At 41.5% G+C, this 24,848-nt stretch overlaps 1 protein-coding gene across 1 annotated transcript in view; it reads right to left on the bottom strand.

The window, feature by feature from the left end:
* The window catches only part of TGM5 (transglutaminase 5), a 199,850-nt gene extending 177,444 nt beyond the window's left edge, over nucleotides 1-22,406 (bottom strand). The window contains exons 1-2 of the mRNA XM_078651955.1: nucleotides 22,251-22,406; nucleotides 11,196-11,375 (exon numbers count right to left, since the gene is read on the bottom strand). Of these exons, the coding sequence (XP_078508081.1) occupies nucleotides 11,196-11,375; nucleotides 22,251-22,260 (190 nt within the window). The 5' untranslated portion in view covers nucleotides 22,261-22,406. The remainder of the gene's footprint in view (nucleotides 1-11,195; nucleotides 11,376-22,250) is intronic.
* Between the last annotated feature and the right edge of the window lie 2,442 nt (nucleotides 22,407-24,848).

The raw sequence follows: 24,848 nt of genomic DNA, 5'->3' as shown, positions 1-24,848 counted from the left end.
TCTCACTGTGCAAGATGCCGTTTTCAATGATTTGACAGTGCGGACAAGCATCCGGCACTGTGCAATCATCCCGAACAGCGCTCTAAGCATTTTGCGTAGCGCTACGCATATCTCACGTAGTGTGAAGTGCACTTTGTGTAGCTACGCGTAGCGCTACTACGCTAACTATGCCCAGGGTTAGTTGCAGGAAGAACCTGACATTCCAGGGCGCCATTTCTTGGCACCTTGCACACTGATAGCTGAGATGGGACACCTGTGGAGCGTGACAGACATTGAATCAGCGCATCCCCCCCAACCCACACCCTGCACATCATGGGTAGAAGTCAGAGACTGGTGATCTTATTTGTTGATGTGTTTTGAATACATAAAGAATTCCCCACTGTCACCCGCTCGCTGGCTATGAGACACTGATATATTACGAACCCTCATGATCGAGGACTGGGAATACATTAGGCACTACCGATGTACAGTATCTCGTGATGCCAAACTCCAGTCCATTTAATTTAACATCTGGCAGAGGGCATGTCTCACCTCAGCTGTCCAAACCCGAAAGTTTTTGTCCTGCCCTATTTTGTTTTTGATACATATGTTCTGGGCATGGCTGTATGCTGAAAACCTGTGGTCCTGATTTGCAGATGTACTTGGCCCAGTGAGGGGTTGGTTACACCTTCTTCCATTGGAGGGGATGCAGATAGGGATATTCATGTAGATGAGGTTTTTAAAGTTATCCAATGAGAGGATGGATTTGTAAATGCTCATGACACGCAAGGACATTTGCATGCATTGTTAGGCCACTGCAGTCCCGACACGGCAACACTTGGGCGCATCGACTCACTAATGGTGTAGGGCTGAGGCTACTGCTCAGCGCAGGGAGTGACCGTGTGCCTCCACAGGATTGCAATAGCTGAGCTGGGGGACAACTTTTCACAGGACTTACAGGATGTACAGGGAGAACCACTGGATGGGTTAAGGACTTTGAAGGAGCAGGGTTACAGACACGTGATCATGGACCTATCAGAGGCCGTCTGGACATGGCTAGATGAGGCAGCTGCTCTGTCATGTGAGGCAGGCTGGCTGCCTGACATTTTCTCCTTTGTTCACATGTAGGGGTTTCTTTTAGAATTCACATATGCTACAATGTAAACTATTGACAATGGCGCTTGTACTAGAGGCCACGGTCTCACCCCCCAGGTGTAGACTGTGAGGTATGTGGGATGTTGAGCTTCTAAATGCCCATGATCCCTCTGTGCTCATCTGTCTTGTTATGGTTATTGTGTTTTTGAAGTTGTTCAATTTTGTACCATATGCTCCTGTTGTGGTATGCTTGACTCAATGATGCATTGTTACTTGGTAGAGCAGCCATATATTTTGACTTCATTTTCATGTGGGGTTTATACATGTTGTTGGCCAATTTCAAGATATACAGACTAGATAAAGTGCTTCTTGCCATGGTGTTTGAAAAATATCAAGGTAATTATGGTAAATGATGTCACTTCCTGCAATGTGACTTCCTATGACATGACATCTTGTAGTATTTATATGCGTTTCAGATATTCAGGTCCTGCCCAGGGAAGTGATGAATCTAGGTGCAGCCCTGATGCCAGTGCATATGTTTCTGTGGACATACTTTTGTGAGCACATTGATGTCCTGTTGCCCTGTAATGTTTCTTTGTGTGCTGTGGTGTACTCATCCATTCATTTAGGTATACATACATATATGTAGCTATGGGCATTCCTGTTCAAACATAAAAGCGATGACCGCGTCGATTCGGAATGTAATATTCATTGTAGATGTATAGTAGAGGGATGACATGCATGCTGGACTCCATAGCTGCACAGCAGAGGTCACAGGAAGTGTGATGTGACGAGATTCGGAGTTGAGATAATCCCCTTCCGCCTGCTCTGACGCGGTGGTTGGCTCGACAGATTTGGCGAGTTGGAAATGTGCATCATAATGGGGCAGGTGGTTCTGAGTTAGGAAATTGCTCCGAATGGCTACATTTGACATTTCAGAGAGCTTGGCATCGGAGTTTCAAGTCGGATTCTGAGAAACCGAGTCGGTCGGTAAACAATGGGTTTTGGCCATCATAATGCAACAGTCGGAGGCCCTTCCGACCGACATCGTATTTTAGCCCCTTAATAGTTAATAAAGATAATTTTTTCTACCAAATTAATATATCTCAGAACACCCTCTATAAATTCATTCAACCACTGTAAATAATTTAAGTAAGGTTTGATTTAATATCGATTTGCAGTAATGGAGTACCGACACCTAATAAAATTCCAGTCCCAATGTTCAAAGCAAACCCGTCATTTGGGGCCCAGACCCTGCTCCCACAAAAACTACACTGCCTCGAACACAATACCTAGTAGCTGGAAAGGCTCACTCCTGGTTCCCATTTATAAAAGAAACTACCTATTATTAGCACAGCTGGATACCAGGGGAAAATGCTATGCAACAATCCTAAATGATGAACTGAAACAATGGACCGCAGCACAAAAAGGTGTCTCCATATCCAAACCAGCTTCCAAAAAGGAAGCTGCATTGAGAACAACCTATTAACATCGTCATTATTGATCAATGATTCAATGACACTGACGGGGCGTTTACTAAATGCAGCTTTTATTGCCTTCGCCAATGCTTTCGAGAACATAGAGAGAGAAATGTTATGGGAAAAACTAAATATCTTGGCTGACCACCCATCTCTGTTTACAGCAAGTATAGGCCTCTACACTGACACCTGGGTTAAGATGAGACTAACAGTGCAATGGATTTTGTCAAAGAAAATTGATACTAACAAAGGACTAAAGCAAGAATGCATTTTAGCTCCCTTCTCTTTATTCTATATTTACAGATAAAGTGCTAGGAACTTCAACTAGATTGCCTCAAAAATTAGGACAAAATGTTAACAATATGCTGACAATATGCTAATATGCCATAGATTGTTAACATTTTTGTTTACATTTTGTCCTGCTAATTAAAAACATTAATATTTAAAACAGTTATATTTAAACATTAATAATTAAAACAGTAATATTGGACCAAACCTCCTTTGACCTTCTTTGTGCTCTGAATGTATTGAACAATTATTGAAACAAAAATCTAGAGATAAATAAAGATAAAACCAAGATTGTTATATTTGTCCAAAAGATCCATAAAAATGGCTGTTGGCAAATTAGATGGAATTAACATTGAAAAAGCTAGAAACAAAAAATATCTAGGAGTCAGGCAAGACAAATGTGTGGGCACCATACCACAACTTGCAGCCCTAAAAAACAAAGCACTGTCATTTCATACTCATTTGCTTGTCTACTTATTATCTTACCATGCCCAAAAATTGGTGTCCTCCTTAAAACAGTGAACTGAAAAGGAATGAAAACCCTCAATTATGGGAAGATAACATTCCTTTGCTAATTAACAAAATGGCTCGAGATGACCCATGGAATAGCTACAGGCTGTTTTTCCATTTGCCCCACAGCACCTTGCAAGTGCAGTTACTACAGGAGATAAGGCTACCAAAACAAACACAAATGCCTCTTGCCAAATATGTAACTTGCTTCTCGAAACTGAGGCGTGCCAGCCCAACTCTTTAGAAGAGTTGGTGTGGTGAGCTGTACCACAAGAAAACATGAAAAAACACTGTGGAACACCTACAGCGCATCAGCATAAAATTACTTACACCCCACAGGTATTGAAAATGATCCTACAATCAAAACAACAATCTAATCTGGTAAAAAAAATACAAGCCAAATTACAGTCTACAGATGGAGATAGGTCTGATTTTTGGGACGAGAGTCCATGATTGGATGGTATCAGATCCTATGACAAACTGCAACATAAAAATATCTGGACTGCCACAGTCTCTGATACAGAAAAGAGAGCTAATAAGAATAAGATTGTGCCAATTCCCAATACAGATTACAATTGTGAGCTATCTAGTGAACATTATCACATATGCTGATTATGTAAAGTGGCCACACATTCTTTCTCACACATTCTATGTACCTATTAATTCCACTCAGAAAACAGTTTTTAAGATCAGTTTAAGGCTAGTTCATTTCAATCTAAAAGTGCACAAATGCCCAAATGTAGCGGAGGAGTGCCTAAAAGGTTAAGATCCACAATTCACAAGCCACTTCTTGAAATGTATATCTTTTATAGCTGGATACCTGTCCACAATATGATCAACTCTAGATGCAGGCCATATGGCCATAACCAAGTAAACATAGGGTTGTAATATCCCCTGCAGGCCATGAAAAAGAAACCCAGATCCATAGAAGGTTAGTAAGTACATGGTGTGTTTTAATAAACAATGAAATCTATCTTTACTTATGTAATTCTAAATTAACTTAAAGTCATGCAGCTACTCTCCTTGATATTGTAGAGCCATCAATAATTAAGAGGCTGTTTATTTTTTATAATTAATGATGCTGCTATTTAGCCTTGAATTTCAGAGGCCACAAATATTGTAAACATTTTAGATGGTCATACAATAAAACTAACTTTATTTACTTAATTGATATCAAACAAGCTGAAAATTCTTTCATTCTAACTCCTGTTCAACAAACATTGGGGATAGTGCATATATTAAGTGGGCAATGTTAGAGTGCCTATTTAAAAAACAATCTTGCAATCAATGGGGAAAGCACATTTATTTGGGGGCTGGGTTCCAGATATACTATTCTAATTCAATATATACAAATGCTGAGGAAAGTCCATACATTTGGTTGGTCAGATTTAATTGCAAATTCTTTGAAGAGCGGGCAGATTTAATTTTCTAAATCCAGCCACACAAAATTTAGGAAAAGTCCAGACAATTGGAGGAGTGGCAGGGAGCTCAAACTTACAATTCTAAAGACAGTTCCAACAACATTAGACAAAGTGCATTAACTGAGGAGTAAGGAATAAGAAGTAGTATTCTAAATCCAAGTGTCAAGGGCATATAATTGGTGGTTGGTGTCAGATTTATTACTTTTACTCCAGTTCACCTAACACTGGGGAAAGCAAATATATTTTGGGGGTGGGATGAGTTTTACTAGTCTAGTTTCAGTCCTACTAGCATTAGGAAAAATGCATATATCTTGGGGGAAGGGGTGGGTGAAATCAGAATTACTATCCTGGCTTCAGCACAACAAACATTGGAGAAAGTACATATAATTAGTAAGATCAAGATTTATATTTGAAATCCAAGCATAACAATAAATTTATATTTACAAAATATAAACATATCTAAAATAATCCTATGAACAAACACGTTTTAAACATTTTAAATATTATTCACTATAAAATGAAATTAAATAAATTTAGAAATATGCTTAAAAGTAGTATTCCAGCATTTTTAATCTTCTAAAAACAATTTTTTAATGCATATATAATATTTTTGGGAAACTTAGCATATAAATATAAAAATATACCATATACAATGAAATAATTCAGAACCCAACCCAATCAAATTCCACGTTATTTAGATTAATTATTATTCCAGATAATATTTCGGACCAGTTCTCCCATATTAAAAACAAAACAAAAAATTCACTAACTCCCAATATCTTTTATTTTGGGTTTAAAATGATTCTAAATTAAATAACGAGAATTTAAATCATAACATATTGAAAAATAACACTGTATTTAAAAATAACATATCTCAAAAACAGTACACCCCATCCCACCAATAACCACCACACCCATAACAAGTTAAAAAAAAAATATGCCACAGTACAAAAAGAATAAAAAATATATACAAAGTAAACAATAATAATCATAAATATAAACAATGAATACATCTTTAATGCTTAAATATTTTTTAAATAAGAGAGCCCACCATATTGCACAATAAACCCCACAATCCAAAATCATTACATATCTAAAACAATTATAAATGATATTAAAACTGAATATTTCAATGCATATTTGATTGTTACTTTATAACAAAAGTAAACACAACATAAAACACATTAAACAATAAATAACATTTTATTTTAATATATATATATATATATTTTTTAAAGAACAAAATACTGACCCTCGATATTTAAAATGTGAACTCCAGATGTTTCACCTAAATGTTATGGTTGAACAATATTCTGGAGTCGATATTTAGAAGACATACCTTTTTGGCTTGTTTCAGAGGAAGCATACAGGTAGCAGTATAACATCACACCATGGCACTGTTAAGCACAAACTAAGGGTTGATTTAGATGTTGGGTAAGAGGGAACTTCCTCGCAATGGCGATGGAGTTCCCTCCCTGCCACCACAGTGGTCTGCCCACCCGAATTAAATGCAGGTGGACTGTAGTTTTGGCTACGGTGGTGACTACTTCGTCACTGCGGTAACCAAACTTCATTGACGGCCTGATGCTTTTTAATACAATACGTCATAGATTTATGTTGAACACCTCTGTGAAAGGGTTGTTGGAAGAACACACATAAAATAAATGTTTCATGTGTGGCTTCCATTGAGAGATTTTAAACAGTTACTGGAATTAAAAACTGGCTGTGTACTGCTTTGATGAATTTCATTTTCCCTGCTCTCGGGTCAGAGCAATAAAACACTGACATTTGAAGGAGGAGCTTCAGGGATGGTGTTTCCTCACCTTTCTCATGACTAGAGGGAGCAGGCATAATAATTATTTATTTGAGGTTTTACAGTGTGGACTATGTCATCAAGACATAGTCCACACTGTAATCCAAAATGTAATTATATAGGAGAGAGTACATTGTGTTCAATAATTATATGTTCAGGTTATAATATATAGCAGCGTATCATAAGATAAGTATCAGAGTGGAATAACATTTTGTAAATAAATCTAAATTCACAGAATGTGTTTCGGGTGTTGGGATGGGTTTTTACAACCAATATTTACCGACATTTTAATGTCTTATCTATGTACTGGTGCCAAGGTGCTGAGGATGGTTCCAACATGGCTGGCAGAGGAGGCAGGAAATCCATCTGTTGTGAGCACTAGAGGGATTTCCTGTTATTGTATTCAGCCTCGAGAGCTGAGGAAGAGTTTCCCCTGAAACCGAGGCAGAAAGCCCACTAGACCACCAGTGTATTTGGAGGGGGAGAAGCCCCCCCTGACAAAGGGCTAATGCTACCCCCATCCCAAACATACCCTGGCACAGATTGGAGGTTCTTACCTCCAGTTTGCCCCCGGGGTGGTGGGGGGGGGGAAGCCCACTTGACAACAGGTATTGTTTTTTTAAATTTTTTTAAGGAAATGGGTGGGGCAGTCCACCCAACCATTGGGCCTAGGCGACACCCCCCAAATTACCCCCAGCAGTCTTTCTGCCACCGTTGGAGACAGATAGGGGATGTTTTCCTCCAAGAAGCAGAACGTCCACTAGACCACCAGGGAGTGTATTTGGTGGGGAGATCGTACCCTGGTAAAGGGGTAATGCTCAACCCATCCCCCAGGCACAAAATTCTTTCTGCCCCCTGGGGATAGATTGGAGGTTGTTCACTCAAATCTGCCCCAAGGAGGACACAAAGCCCACTACACACCACAGAATTCTTTTGTGGAAAAAAGGTTGGGGGTGGCCTGCCCACACATTGGGCCAAGCCCCACTCCTCGAATGACCTGCAAGAGTTTATCTGCCCCTCTCAGGAGGTGGATAAGCAGTCTTTAACTCCAATCTGCCCTGCTGGAGGATCAGAAAGCCCACTAGCCATGAGGGAGTTTTTTTGATTGTTACAAGGTGTGGGGTGGAATACATTGGGTCTAGCCTCCTCCTCCTCCAATATGACCCAAACAGTCTTTCTGTCCCCCATGGGGGAACAGATAAGAGGCCTTATTGCAAGTCTTCCCAATGGTGGGACATAAACCCCACTATACTCCAGAGAGGTTTTTATGAGCCATGTTAAAAAAGGGGTTTCAAGGTGTTAAAAAAAAAATCTGCCCTAGGGAGTCAGAAAAACAGTTTTGTCTATTCTGGACTGGGAGTAAGGTTTGATATATGAGTGAGCTGCCCCACTGCTTTTCTTATTTTGGGGAACATGCTTCCCTGGTGTCAAGTGGACTCTCCGTCCACCAGGGGCTGATTTGGGGTAAACACTTTAAATTCGCCCTTTTTTGCCCCGTGGGCATCACGCTGTGCTCCAACCCCAGAGTTGGTGCATTAGTCTTTCTGCCCCGCTGTGGTAGGTTGAGGGTGTTTACCCAAAATCTTCCTCTTGGGGAAAGGAAGGCCATTACAAACCAGGGTACAAATATTCCCAAAAATAAAAAATGGAGATGGGGTGGTTCATCCAGGCATCCAACTGTGCTTCCACTCCAGAACAGGTGCATCAGTCTGTTTGCCCCTTGGGGGTGGATTGATCTGGCATCAAGCCAATACTACAACTACTACCCCAGAATGGGCAATAAAGCTTTTCTGCTCCCCTGAGTACCAAAGCATCTCCATCTTTATGGCAAAAAGAACATTTTTCATTTTGATTTTCTTTTTTACACATATAGGTATCAGAGTTGAGCCTAGCCAAAATATCTTCCTACTTCTATGCTGAATGCCTGCACTTTTCGGGCTCGGCTCTGCTGCCACCTGGGGAGACCTAACCAAAAACAGGCATTTCTGAAAACTAAACACCTTGGGCAGTCCAAGATGGTGTGCTTTGTGTGGATCCCATTACATTTTCTCACACAGAGAGCCCTGCAAACTTGTACCAAAATGTTACATTTTCCTTGCATTTCTGTGAAGTAAACATCCAGAAACCTCGGGGACCCACAACATTTTTACCACCCTGCCTTTCATTACTTGCCCTGATAAAATGTTATCCCACTTGTGTTTGGACCTGGACTCAGCGGCCACATAGGGAATCCTACCAAATCCAGCCCTTTCTGAAAGCCTCACACACTGGGGTTGTCTAGGCTGGTGTGCCTTGTGTAGATCCCACAATTTTGTGAAAATCTCATACTTTGACAAAAATCAAATATTGTACTTGTATTTCTGTTATGTAAGCTTCCAGAAACCTCAGGGATCCACAATTCCTACCACCCAGCTTCCCCCTCTTATCCCAATATAAATGCGACCCTACTTGTGTGGCTAGGCCTAGTGCATTCAACAGACACAAATCAAAACAGGGCCAATGAGAGTCGCTCTGTGAGACTCCAATTGACCTTGGTTTGATGCGCACTTGTCACATCAACTAGGCCAAACCAAACAAGAGAGGTAGCACTTTTATCGGGACAAATGGAAGAACACTAGGTGGTAGGAAATTTGTGTATTCCTGCTGACTTCGTAAGTTTACATCACAGAAGTGCAAGGAAAAAATTTGCAATTTAGGCACCGTTTGAGGTTTGCAGGGCATTGTTGGTATGGAAACTTTGTGGGATACATGAAATGCACACCACCCTAGACTCCCCTGGGTGTCTAGTTTTCAGGAATGTCTGGATTTGGTAGGTTTCCATGGACGGCCGTTTAAAAAGACGCTACTACTTGCACTGCTGAATCAGATAATTTTTGTGACAGGAAATGTTGATGTCTCCATATTGTATTTAGGGGCGTTTTCTGTTTTGGGCACTAAGCCTACTCACACAAGTGCGATACCATTTTTATCGGGAGACTTGGGGAAATGATAGGTGGTAAGAAATGTGTGGCTTCTGGCAGATTTCAGAGCTTTCCATCACAAGCTGATCTCTCTGTCCCACATGGGGCCTGGGCCCAGACTATAAAAGGGTGTGAGAGGCCCTAACACAAATCTCGATTGCCTCAGGCCTATACCATAAATTCATTAGAGTCAGCTGACTTAAGGACTCCCGCCGCCATAGTGAGCATGTGTGTAATAGCATGATTGCCGGGCAATCCTCGGGAGAGCCTGTGCGACACACATAGGTCACAGTCAGGCAGGATGACAAATATTTTTTAAAGTATTAAAAAAAAATCAAACCAGTATAATTAAGCGAGTGGCCCCGGGGTGCTGTGCGCAGCCCTCTACAACTGCGAGTTCAGATAGTTAACACTTACTTGCACGAGTTAATAGACCAATGTAAAACTAGCATTCAAATGATACATGTGAGAAATATTTGTGCCCTTAAATTTGACAGTGAGGTGAGATTCAAAATTCGAGTCCGAGACTTAAGCTCACACAATCACAGGGCTGCGGATGGCATGGGCGGCAACCTGAGGGATAGCCCCGGGCGCCACAAGCTCTAGCTACGCCGCTGCATTTTACACAGAGTACTTTCATACATTTTACACATAGGTACATTTTTCGCATAAATACATTTCTCCCAGGGACTAATTTTGTGATATTATTGGGATTAAAGGTCATAAACTAGAATTATGTTGGTACAGTTTGGGGTGCGGGTGTAATCAGCACGCATTATCTCTTGTATCTTAAATCTGTACCTCTACACAGCTGATACATATGGTACATAGGCAATTATTTTTCTTCTACGGTATGCAAAAGCGAAATTTCAATCCAAATCCATGGAATGTTGTCAATTTGCTTTCACCTACCACAGCAGGAAAAAAATGCAGTTATCTGACCATGAACCACAAACTATTTGATTCATGAGTAGTTTGTGCAATTGGTGTAGATTTCAAAGGGAAAGCGAGGTACTGGCAGAAACAAGAATCAGATGATCTGCCAGTTCATGAGTCCTTGACCTAATGTTTACCTTGGGAAACCACATAAACTGCACAAATTACTCGAAAATCCCCGAATCTGCCTGTTTTGCCTTCAGAGACAATTTAGTTTTTTTTCCTCTAGAATTTTGTTCCACTTGTGAGTTGTAATAATGTGTGTGAAGTTTTCCCATTTCAGAATTATTTTAAATTATTTCACCCACCCCTATAAAAAACATAAAACTGTTTATGGATAGTTACCGACCAATAACAGTGAGTTTTCCATCTTGGTGTTCCAAGTGGCATCATAGACAACTCGAGCTTCACTCCCATTGTCTGGGATGTCACGTGAAGCTCCCTGTTGATAGCTACTCATTTATAAATGTGTTTTAAGATTTTCACATATGGAACATTTTTGTATTCTTTTAAATCCTTACTGAATGCAAGTTCAATGTGATGCAAGAGTCTGGCTATCCAGTATGGTGTAGCCTAACCACACCTCCTCCTCGAGTAATGTGGAGTCTCAAAACCTCACTTGATGCAAACCCATTGTGATGAAGGGCAGCTGGCTGTTAGCATGGTGTAGTCTAACCACACCTCTTTCCCTGAGCAGGGTTACATCCAGTTATACCTGTCTCCACGATGACGTTGAGCTGGTCCACTCCTGGCTGGAAGCCCCTGCTTTTGAAGTGCAGGTTGATGGTGAAGGCCTGCCCTCGCCTCACGATCAGTCGCTTGCCACTTATGTCATCTGTGTGGTGCTGTTCTTTGTTCTTCTTGTACAGAAGGTCTAGGAATGCCACTTCCAGCACTTCAGAGAAGGAGAAAAGACAGGTGCAAAGTTCATAAAAAGGCCAAAATGTAGCTTTGCAACTCATTTGAAAACATTTTTGTGATATTCTGTATCTTTTTCATTACATGGACATTTATGGAATTGCAATATGTCATGGTTAGAATATTAGAATGTTATATGAGTCATTCACTGTGTCATCCACTGAGCTCATGGTGTTCTAGTGAAGCTTTCGAGATAAACTTAGGAGTTACTGTTTATGCTTGGATGCTGTTGGATGAGATCCTTATTGGAGAATAAACTGAAGAATATTCATCATTAATGTGTCCTGAATTTGTCATCAAGAACACTTCAATACTGCTCTTTCACATCAACCGCGGATAAAACCAAGACTGCATGAATAGTTTTAGGCACACCCTTGTATCTGTCCGGGCTTTCTATGATTCATACTCTTACCTTAATGCTTAATTATAGCATAGAACCAAGGCTGGGGAAGAGACACATATAATTAGTGTCTTTGTGTTGGGTAATCAAACACTTAGTTCACCTAATTACTGTCTAGACCTAATGCCAGTTGATCTCACTGATTTGCTGTTCCATGTGTTTAATACTCTGAAACGTATCACTTACTTCATCAATCATACCTATTTTTTAATAATTCTAGTTTTATAGTTTTTAGTGTTTGAAAAAGAGCATGCTAAGTATGCTGTCATTGGACAGGAAGAAGCAGTTTTAGCTTCATTTCCTTATGGAACAGATTATCCACAGGAAAAGTGAATGTTTTTTTTCCATTGTTCTGTGTGACGTCGACTTACACAACTTTTATTTTAGCAATTGACATCGGTGGTTTCACATAAAAAGGAGATATGATACCACTCAGCTCTTAGCTCCTGCTTGACTGTCTCTCTCTCTTTGGTGCCCATGCAAAGACCTGGAATGACAATATTTAACTCCAGTGAGGCCTACCTGCCACGCCTGTCAAATTCCCAAATAAACCTTCACCTTCGCTACACAGGCCTTAATTACAACTTGAATGGTACAAGGGTAATTGTCAAATCACTTGCGATTTTACCATTAGCATGCGGTAAATCAACCCCAGTAGAATATATGATGATACAACGAATTCCGTTGCAACGCATACCTTTACCACGCATGCGTTACAACGGAATTCGTTTACCACGCATAAACATTTCCTCGACTATTAGCGTGGTGACGTCATACGTCGTTAAGAGAAAACGGCATTTTTTTCCCGATTTCTCTTAACGACTATGATGCCGACGTGACTTATGGTGAGTTGTTTTATTTGGGGGGGAGACCCCCCCAAGCCCCCCCTTTATTTATTTTTTCCTTTACCACATATGCCTTTACTACAAACATCGTAGTAAAAGCATGCGTGGTAAAGGCATTAGTGGTAACCACGCATGCGTTGTACTGCATGCGTGGTTAAAGATTACGTGGAAACGGCTTCGTTGTAAAGGCCGTTTCCCACCCCAGTACAGTACAGTGAATGAGCAGGTGATACATGTATGTTGGAACCTCTGGATGAGATGGGGTGAGGGGACTCTTGGAGGGAAGAGGGAGGAAGGGAGCAAAGTATGCTTCTTTCTGTCACAGAATAACAATGGAGAATGAGGCTTGGCCGCTGCTGCATGCCATTTTTTTGGCCGGAAACATTGCGTCTGGTTCTCCTACAACCCGAAAAAACAGGTGTGGAAAAAACTACCAACCCAGTTTCAGGCACAGCAAACTTCCATGTAGTAATTTCACTCCACCTGACTCCGAATCAGGACCTCTGTGCTCCAACGAAGCACTTTGCCAGTCCCCAACAAAAATGAAGTAATAAAAAGCCTCTCTGTGGCCTTGTACTCAGAGGTTCCACATAAACAGGATCCGAGCAGGAGAATGAGTTCTAACGCCCACAGGATCAAATTAGCATTTTACCCTTCCCAGGTCGAAAAATTAATACCATTAATTTAGTACCATTAACATCAATTAATACTATTAAGTACTGATACCTTTTATTCACACTGCATATGCAAAAAAACTGTGCCACTAACAGCTATATAAAAAAGTTGTTATTATTACTATTATGACAATAATTTAAAAAAAATTGATTAAATGGCCCAGCGCTTTGGGGTCTACAGAAAAAGAGAATGTCTGGTTGGAGGTTGTTGATTCACAGTTGTCAGTGACCCCTTGAATCTGGATGAATGCCCAGGTTAGAGTTTTGTGTTTTATGGAGAGCTTTCTGATACACTTAGTTGAGCACGTGGTTTATCAACTCATTAGGGTCTTCTGTTAGAATGACGCATGAATGGGAAACTGACTGTAGGAAAGCGGAATATTATGTGATATGGCTGGGTGGCTGTACTATGTAATATTATCTTAGTACCCTAAAGATGGTCCTTGGATTCACATGAATAAATCCGTAGCTTAGTCCTGGTAGAGTATCAAAGAGGAGTCAGGCTTTACTAGAGGAACATGTGTTAAACATTTCATAGTACTAACATGGACAATAAGTAATTGACACAACTCAAGAGAAATCCTTAACCGCTACCGCGCTAGAGGGTTTTCCCGCTGTGCGCTGAAATTTAAAAATCGCGCGGTTTGTGACATAGCCAGCTCGTCATCCGCGTAGCGCAGGTAACGCCCATGACGAGCTGGCTTTGTCATCCACATCGAAGGGGTTAATTTAGACACCAAAACAAACAGAATAGCATACATATAACAGGAGTTATAGATTATTTAAGCAATAATAAATCAGTGCGGAAAAATATATAGTCAAAATAACATTGAGGTCAACAGCAAAATGTATAAGTGACAATCGGTCACCTGCATGTCGAATTACTTGGAATCCTTATAGAGTTACGGTGATGCGAGCCCCAGGACCAGGCCACAGCATTCTGATCAATTTTACCTAGCCCGTGGAGTCCGGGTGCAGAGGTATTCTAGCTGTCCTTGGTGCTGAATGGGAGTTGTGGGTGGTGCTGTTTTTATCGCTTACATGATGGTGCAAGAAACAAAAAACAAAAACTCAACACGTACACAGCTACTGACGATGGATGATCGTTGCAGGGTGTTCTCAGTAGATCCAGAGTTGTGTGAAGGTCGGTTACAGAACTGGTGACCAAGAAGCCTTGGCTGCGGTAAGCACAATGAAAAGCTTCTGGAACTTTACTAGGTCGAGGGGAGTAATGTAGCAGCCTGAAACTTCGGGGCAGGTGAGGCACAACTTCCACAATGCACTTGACCACTTGGATTTGGGTGATCCATCGGAGGACCCAATGGCCAGCGATTCTTTGGATCCAGTGAGTGTTTTCACCTGTTGTTTGCAAGTGACTAATGCCACTAGTCCAGGGTAGACTGAGGGTGCTTCTGGCTTCCACAAGGGTCCATCTCTTCGGAGGTATTGAGTTTCAGCTAAGGACGAGGGTCGTTAACTTAGTTCCAAATCTGTTGCATCAGGGGCAAAGTATCCCTCTTTCGCTTTGTGCTGGTGGGCAAAGTCCTGTTGTCCACGACACAGGTCTCCTCTTGGTTCTTCTTTGAAGTAAGTTGTTCAAATCTGAGGTTCTGGTGTCAGGGAGGTACCTTACATCCTATATTTAGGAGGGTTTGGGGGTGTGTGAGTTAGCAGCTAATGAGCAGCTAGTTACTGCAGCTAATCCACACCTGTAGTGACCACATCCAGAGGTGTAGGTCACCTTTTCTACCTAGAGCACACTGAAGCTGGGGTAACCAGGTGGGTAACCTCTAAGGTGGCACCTTATTGCATGGCAGACTTCCCTGGACACCAGATTTATGTTAGGGGACAGAAGGCACATTGTTTGACACCAGAATTGACATATTTAGGTGGTATCATAATGGAGCTAGCAACCAGGAGCTGCCCAGGTGCAAGTCCCATGTTATACTATGAACCACCTATCATTGATAGTGTACTTTAATGGTAAAGATACTATAGAGACATATAAGCTTGCACTTAAATGTCTACACTCTTATTACACTGCACCCTGCCTCCTGGGTACAGGAGGCCTTATCTAGGGGTGGTTGGTATATCATAAAAGCAGTGCATTTGAGTGTCCCACACATGGTGAAAGCAGAGTTGAGTTAGAGCAGTTTGCACTGGTCCTTGAGTCTGCAATGACAGGCCTACTGCCAGTCATTTGCTTTGGTTACCCAGGGTGGAACAAAACTGTGCTGCAACTCTGGGCACGCCTTTTCCACCTATGCCTGGGGTACCCCTTGTACCATATACTAGGAGCTTATAAGGGGGTAAAGTCTCTGTCAATTGGGATTGCCAATTCACACATAACAGTTTTAGGTAAAGAGCACTGGCACTGGAGACTCATACTCTTACTCTTCAGAGCACTGTCAGAGGGGAAAACCAGCATCTAGCAGTCCAGATGGGGGCCAAAAGTGGAGGGACATCTTTTCTTACACAGACCACCTCTCATTGTTTCCAATGTTGGAGTCTCAGACTACTTGGAGACAATCTGACTGTGGGCAACCCACCAAGAACCGCTGGCTTAACAGGGTCAGAAAGCATACAATATTTACGTTTATATTTTTCATGGCTGACTGCCATTTGAGACATAGAGGCCGCGGGCAGAATAAAATCAAGAAGCACTCCAGGAACTGGGGGATAAGGGCAAACAAGCTCAGACTCAAATACCGCAGCTATCAACAGCGCAACTTTCAAGGTAAAATCTTGAGGTCTTTATGTTGCATTTGGGGCCTTTCTTGTTGTGGGTGATAGGCCCAGCCACACAAGAGGGGTACCATTATTATCAAGAGAAATGTGGGAATGCTCGGTTGTAGAAATGCTATGGCTTTCGACAGATTTGGGTACTTTTCCTTACAGAAATGTTAATAAAATATGTAATTTTAGCCAACGTTTGTAATTTCCAGATGAGCAAAGGTGCAATCAGCATTCTTCCTTGACGTGTGAATCCTGTACTTGCTGTCAAGTTGGTTGTAAGCACGAAGGCACATGTGAAGGAGAGCTACAAACTTTATTACCATCTGTAAGCCACCTCATCTCGGAACAAATCCCCCAACTGACAACCACCCAATAGCTTCTCACAGAGTTCTTGATGATAACACAGCACATGAGGATGTATGCAGACAGACTCATAGGGAAAGGGGGTTAAGGACAAGAGGAGATACTGGGATATTATTTACATTAATATTGCACATATGAATCACAGGATATTACATCTTCTATCCCTTCTAATATTAAAAAAGTCACTTCTGATAATGAGGACACGTGTATTGTTCTATAAAGGAAGTCAATGATTGGTGTCACTTTTTTCGGATTCATTTGCTTCAGGCTATAGTGTGAGATTGTGTGACGTTACCATTGCTAACTGCTGTCCTACATTAACGCGGAAACTGATGTTCTGACCGACTGTAAAGGGTTTCCAAACTTGCTACAACTGTGTTGTTTGGACGGGTATTTAATCCTGAAAATATCACCAACAATAGTTTGCTTTAAACTGGTGACTTTCTCTATTCATAATACTGATCCATTTTACCTTGTTTGTTTTCAACACATGTACACAAAGTATCTTTCAAACCAGGATTGGCAACATCACGCTCCTTCTTACCCCCTTAATTCAACGTGGATGTAATTTTGACATGGAAATTCTACCCTGCATAACTCAAAAGGGGTCTTTGAAGTTATGCTATGTGGTATTGTGCGATGCATCCAGAATTGTGTTCTCAAGCCATTTTTTATGGGCAAATTTCTGTTATTTTTTAAATCTTTTTTTATTGTTTTCATTGTAAGCTTTGGCAAAAAATTCAGGTTGAACACAATCACATTTCACTGTCAAGGTGTGCACTGGTTCACAGTTGTCAGGTGTCCAGTGCATGTGCTCCTACACCTAAAACATGTCAAATTGACTAAATCACAGCTTGACTGCTTTAACTTACCTATATGTACCCAGTTTATGGTACAAAGTGTACCCAGGACCTGTAAGTTAAATGTCACTGTTGGACTGCAGCACACATTGTAACACCACTATAGTAACAATACAAACCATGACTGCAGGTCTAGCACCAGTAACCTGGCTGTGCAGGTTTAAATTGCAAATTCCGCTTGTCAAAATAATCCCTTTGGACAAGCCTAAACCCTCCTTTTAAATATTAATAAGTCCCCCTAAGTATTAAATACCCATAAGGCAGGGTGCACTACATTTAAAAGTGTGACATGTAAAAATGTAATGTTATTCATGTCCTTACAGTGAAAAACCCTAAAAAATTATTTCACAATAGCAGGAATAGCTGTTCCATAGGAAATCATTGGCCGTTAATATATACCTAGAAACACGGTAACAATGAATTATTGGGCTTTTTGAAGTATTAACCACCAAACCAATCCATTGGCAAAGTTAGATTTAGTCTGACTAAAGCCTCTGGAAGCCCATTTCCCCAAGGTTACACTGGTTACCCAGTAGCTGAATATCTCCTTGATTAGGGGTCAATTGATCCCCAAGCTGAGACAAAAGCATTGGGTGAGGGAAGAAGTTAAACTTCCCCTGACAGGATGGCCTGGGGGTTGTGCTGAACCATTTGCATATCATCAAATGATGCCTGCCCGGTCACTGGCAGATATAGCTCACACAAGGGGCCTGCATCCCTTTTGTAAAACTGGTCAGGCTGGCACCAATCGTAGGGGTACAGGAGCTGCCCCTAGAACTGGTTTTTAGTAACCACAGGGGAGGATTTGCCCATTTCCATGGCCACACCTCCAGAGTGGGCACAGAAGCTCTAGTTGTACAAGGAAGGAAAGTTTCTGTCATGTAGGATTTGGGTAGTGACAGGCACTGTTGGATTGTTTGCAGTAGGGCACAAAGGAACTGTTGCAAAAGTGGATAAGGTTACCCCTGAACGTTGTCTCTGTCAGTCGGGGAGGGGCCAGGAATCGCTCCCAACCACACAAGTGTGAAGGGTTCCATTTATGGGGGGTCTTAGTGCATTTGCTGAAGACACTTGATGGACATCTCTCTCAGGTAAAAATGCCTCTGCCCTCTACATCAATTAGCTGGATGTAACAATTAGTCTCCAGCACGTCCAATTTAATACAATGAGTCACTAGGAGACTGTTCCAGAAAGATCTCATTGTAGCCTAGCCTGTTATTTAAAGACTCTCAATACTTCTCATAGGAGACACAATTGCTTGACCGGCTCCAAAATCGCTCAGTCCAGTCCAATGCTGGTTTTTAATGGGGAAAACTGATGAATTAGGATGTATTATTTCAAATAAACAAGAAAGGTTTGTGGCTGATATGTGATCAAAGGACATCTTCATTTCACATACTCCTTTTAAAGGCTGTGCAGTAGCAACTTTACTCTTTCTCACACACATTTGTTTTTATATTTGTAGATGCAGATATGATGGCTTATGATTTCTTTAGTTGGTCAATTTAGAGATTTTTGGAGAAGACATTTTACTCAACACCACCTTCCTTGTACTGATATAGGACAAACACCTGATTCTAAAAGAACGGACAACTGAATGAGGGTAACAAAGGTTTACTCAAAGACCTGAGCACCCACTCACCTATTCACTGTAGATACCTTGCCAAACTTCTTCTCAATGGAATTTCAGGCAATATCTCTCTCCTCCTCCTCCAGCATGACACTAATTGCAATGCAAACTCACTCCCTACCCTTCCTCTTCTCCCCAACTAACCAACAGAACTTGCCTCAATCCCCCACTCAGTCAATTTGTGGCGTGTAGGACTGGCCTACAGGGCACCCTGGCAGTGCCAAAGGGCTGGTCTGAAATGTCAGTGTGTGGGCAGTTTTTTAAATTGTTTGTGGGCTTGTTTTATGATATAGTGTGACTGCTTTTCTGTTGAATTCACTGACATTACAAAACACACAGCCTGCAGCAAACACAAATGCATGGAGTTCCCCATACCTCACAAAACACCTATACAGCATGTCTTTAAAAGCTAAAAATGGCCCCAGTTTGCAAATATGGGCTACATTTATAGCTATCTAGTTTGGTGTCCTGGCCTATTTTATGCCCTAGTCTGACCCTGAAGTGCACCCATCTGATCTCTTTTATTTACAAATCATGAAATCAAAAGAATGTACTCTTACCCTTCATCACCTATCCCCCTCGTTAATTCAATCCCACTGCTCTTAATTTTTTTCTTACCTTTGTGTCAAGTCTGCCAGTATCACCCAAATGCTTAAATCCTCTCTCCTCTTTTTGTTGAATGGTTGTACTAGACTAGTTCGCCTCATGAAATCTTTACAAACAACTTCACTCTAGCTTCCTTAAAATCCAGTAGACTGAGTCTTCTGTTATTAAAGAGAACTAACTTCAACTCATTTTATGTCAATTATTTTTCCATCCTCATCCATGTTGACCCCTCTGCCATATTTGTCAGGGTGAATGATATAATTCTTCCAAAAACAATGTCCAATGAAGATATCACTGCACCGCACTAATTAGTTTTCTTCCACTTTGCTGACTGAACAGTGGGATCACTGGGGCAGGAAGTGTAGGAGCAATAGCTCACCAAACCTTTTTACAGTTAGGATTTTCCAATATGCACATTTTAGATGTCACAGAAAGTAAAGATTCAGGACGAATTCTCATTAGACCTTTGAGACTGTGACATCAGTGGGTGATCTGGAGTCAGAGATTACTTATATCTACTTTACTTTTGCAAACTCTCTCATCTGTGAAAACCACAGAACAACCAGATCTATAAGAAGTGCTTAGGGTTCTACCCGATATGTTTGATTGAACCATGCGTAGCCTATTCACGTGATGCAAAGCTGAAAAAGACTGCACAGTTATATTAGTTCTCACATAGAATCTAATAAAATGCAAATCTGACATTAATGATGACTTTGGATTTTCTGAAACAGACTCCCTATATCTGGCAATATTGGCCCTGAGGCCTGAATATCCAAAATGGTAGCATCATGATGTGGATTTAGCCCTTTAAGATGTATTAGTAAAGTCAATGGAAAAGTGTCTTAGGCTCATTAGGACCATTTTTGACTGCAAGGAATGACCAATTACTTCGGCCTTTTAAATTTGATAGGGAGTGTGGGTGGTGGAGTCCATTGTTTTTCTTAGGCGACTATGCCCGGTGTGCCAAATGGCAAGTTGCAGGGTACAAAGGCTGCCTAGAATTGTAAATGAGGGAGCAATCACATTTTACTGCCCACCTGCGCCAAGAGGGGGGGGTGGGGTGCATTTGGTATTTTAGAATGCACCTTGCGCTCCATCTGTTATACCAATGTGCATCCTCAGCAGGGCACACAACCCAGGGATTCTTTATGCATGTGGTTCATGTGTGATAATCAGGCCTCAAATATGGGAGTGTGTAATTACCAGAATAGACAAACCAGCACATCTTGCTCACTCGTGTGTGAGTTGTATGACACATTTACTAGAGGTAAGATAAAGCTTCAATTCACACAAATAACCTGCGGAGGACAATCTAATAACGGGGCTAACTTAATGTGGAATCAGCACGGAATACATGAATGAATACAAGATTTATAAAGCATGAAACTGCTACCCAACAAGGGTGTCTGGGCACTACTAATGTAAAAAAATTAATATATCCACTTCAATGCACGAGTCAAAAAGGTATTCTTGTTCAAAGAGTACATAATAACTGTTTTTAATAACTCATGCATTATTCTACTTTGTAAAATAGGTACTCTAGCCATTTTCCACATGAACTTTCAGGTACTCTGCCCCAGAATTAAAATGAGGAATTGTTGCAAATTGATGGCGAAAGCAATGGATAGTTCAAAAAATGTAAGATGATTAAGAAATGTCAGTGAGGTATCCAGATATAGGCACATTTGGTCCTAGACATTTTTGGGGTGTGGGGGTGGACAACTGCTCCTTATTGCACCCCGTTATCCATAACTACTAGTCTGTGTGCAGGTAGTTCATATAAGCAGGTAGTGTTTGCTTTCAAAAACACTACACACCTGGAAATAACCTGGTACCCATTGAAATCCTTTGGGAAAACGAAAAGGGGGGACTGTGCCCCTAATCCAGGGACTAGAATATCAAAATTATGTAGTTCACGTATGCCTTCGATTTTACTAATTACAATAAATATAATCCAAAGAAATCGTCATGGTCAGGAAGGTTTGTCAGACAGCAGAAATTATTTGTCAATGGAGGATATTTTTAAAATTCGAATTCCAACAAAAGTGTTAAAGGGCACTTTTTTCATAGCATAGAAACACAAGCCACTTTCTACTCCAATTCTGCTCCAACAACTCCTCTTTTCAGAACGATCCCTGACTCTTGTGTAGGCGCCGACATTCTTCAGGGTTTTACAAGAAACTGGGGAATGATACACAAAAATATACCCCTGGCAAAACTCCTATAGAAAGTCTTTTGCGGGATAAAGTTCCAGCAACTCCAAAAATGGTCAATAAATGAATAGAAGGAGCGTCGGTTTCTTCCAAAAATGGCTTCACTGCAAATGATGAAATTTGTTCAACCAAGAAAAAAAAATGGACTAATACTAATTTCTAGGCTGCTGCGACAGGAGATTTCCGCATATATCCCCTGCACCGTAGGCATTTGGAAGCATGCCAAAGATTTCAAAGCTTGCAGATTAATTTTCACATTTATGATACATGTTAAACTCCTTTGGTTTGTGCGACGCATGGACATTCTTTTAACTTTCTATATTTTGTTTTCCTTTCTGGTAGTGTGTAGAGGTGAAATAAAAAAACACACAAACAAATCTCTATGGTGAATGAGGGTAGGAAAACATGAATGATATAATAGCTGTCATGAGAGCATCACCATAAAACCTTAACACTTTCTTCTAATTTAACTATTCTCTTCTTACTTTATGCTGTTCAAATACTTAATTTCTGAGGACTTACTTTCTGCCATTGTTATTCTGCCGGAAACCCGTCTTTTTCCGAAGATCTGCTGTCGCGAGCTGCTGAAGCACCAATCTGTGCCAGTTCATTTGTCTCAGTGACCTCTTTCCGGAAATAGTAGTGCCACCGAGGGCTTAGGTGGGGCATTTTTACAAATAATAGCTGGTCTGTGCATGTATTCGTCGTGATTTTATTGGCAGTTCTGTTCGTCTGTGACTCCCAGGTGGGAGTGGCAGGGTAGGAGAGGTAAGAGTCAAGAGCTGCAGGAGATTAAAGGCTCTTTTGTCTACAGCAGCACAGAGTATTTGGGCGAGAGTCATTCTGCTAGCTTGTTTACAGGGAAAACAGCACTTGTTGTAATTTACCGAGGAACAACGATTCACAAAAATGCCTGGGGAAGCAGAAGTTATGTTAAGGAATTTGATGCGTTTTCCATACATAAAGAGGTGGGGTAGCCACTGGAAGCGCGAGCAAGGCTCGAGTCAGATGCCTGGCTCAGGTCGAGGTCCTCCCGGAACCTCGAGCCCAAAACGAGCCGAGCTTTCATGTGACTTCTGCTTTCCTGCCTCGCTCTACTCTCGTGCAAAAAGATTTAAAAGCAGAGCATTGCCATTTCAGGTAAAAAGGAGAGACAAGTAAATACCAATTTAATGGCTGATTTGTACGAAGTGAAACCATAAAACATGGGGATTAATCCCGGATTCCCCAATTAACTAAAATGAGTGATCTTAAGGCGAATATTTTATGCCCCATACCCTCTTTTTTTTCATTAATGCATAAGAAAGCATCTTCAAATATGTGAGTTCAAAATACTAGCTGTATACAAATGTATTTTGTTTAATTTAATAGATTATAATGTTTCTTTACCTATAGAAGCTGGGTCACATACAGGGTGCGCATGACAAGTGACTTGCCTCTTTAGTTTAGTCACGGCCGGCATGACTCGCAGGTGGGGGGGGAGGGGGCGCGTGGGAGTTCTTGTAGGGTTTCGCATGGGGAGGTTAATTTAAAAATAAAAAAAACTTACCTTCCCGGGTCCCTGTTCTTCTGCTGTCCTGACTCCTGCAGGAACAGGAAGCAGGCAGCCTCCCTCCCCTTCCTTAAGCCAATCACAATGCTGCAATGGCAGCGTTGTGATTGTGAGGTAATATGAATTTTTATGCTCAATTGTGTCCCCTACTATGTACCCCAACGGCTCCATGTATGTGCTTAAAGTGCATGTAAGTTCCCTCCATAACCCGCTATGAAGACGCAAATACATTTGCGTCCAACATTAACATGTCCTCTTTCTGATCCGCCATGAATGGATCAATAATTCAGTTCCTAAGTGTGCCGGGCCACCGTCTTTACATGGTACACATTCATGTTTTCATGGCTCTGGCGAAGGCCCTGATTTCTGCCATCGAGCCTTTTCCTGACTTCTGCCTCTAAAAACTGCAGCGAGGACCTGCATCTGCATCCCTGAACTTTGACTTACTCCCTGCGCGGCAAGTGGTGCCCGGCTCTGTCTGACTGCCTGCCAAAACTGTATTCAGCCTTCAAGTTATCTGCTCCGCTCCTCGAAAATACATTCCTGTCTAGTAGTTTAGGTAAACATTCCCCCAGCTGCAGAGTAAAGGGCCCGGTTTTTCTGTCTCCATGTACGTAATTCATAGCTCCTGTTGCCATGGTAGGCCCATGACCCTCGCATTACACGTAGACACACATACACGCATTAGCAGTCAGTATAGAATAGCCTCTGCCCGAGAGACCTTTTCTTTTAAGATAATACAGTTCTCCAAACACAAGATACCAGATATGATTTAGGAACAAGTTGATCTGACCCACCAGACTTCTGTCTCTAATCCTAGCGTTAAATGTCAAGTCCCCTTCACCCTCCAGTTCCACGTCAGTCACACGTCATGCTGCTGCGTGCGCATCTCTGCCATATATTTCTGCTGACACTGCAGGATTCTTCTAGGGATCCACCCACTTGCGTCACTTCTATGATTGAAATGCTGAAATATTTCTTCTTCTATGTGACGTTTCTGGCACCCACCTCCGTGTTCACCCTTGTGCACGCCTTCTGATTACATATTGTTACGCACATGTTTCTTATCTTGTTTTCTTTCAGCCGTTACGCCTTCTGAACCCATCACCACTGTAATGATATTATATATACTGTGTGCTGTTAATAAATCATTGTACATGTCCATGATTCCCTTCCTGAACCCTCGTGGTGATGGATCATGCTACCTGGTTCGAACCAATTCCATTTTATGGAATAAAACCCCTCAAAACTCAGACGCCACGGACTCTGTGTCTCTTATTTTGATTGAGCTATTTTAATGAACTTTACCGCATAGAAATTAGATACCAGGTAATTTAATTTACCACAGTGAATGGCACCCCAGATGGGACACTCCCCCACCTTACGCGCCGGCGGTGCGTTGCAGCCCTAGTCCCCTGCCACAGCCGGACGGACACTCATGCGCATCCACAGGATTTCCTGTATCTCCCTCAGGCCAACGGAGGTGACTGAGACTGCAATTGATACCCAGACGAGGCGGTGAGGAGTGCGGAGGATCCCGACCCGAGTCCAGCCGAGAGTGCAAGGTC

Source organism: Lissotriton helveticus, chromosome 7 (assembly GCF_964261635.1).
Source record: "Lissotriton helveticus chromosome 7, aLisHel1.1, whole genome shotgun sequence".
NCBI lineage: Eukaryota > Metazoa > Chordata > Amphibia > Caudata > Salamandridae > Lissotriton > Lissotriton helveticus.
This window is presented reverse-complemented; position numbering and strand designations above follow the sequence as displayed.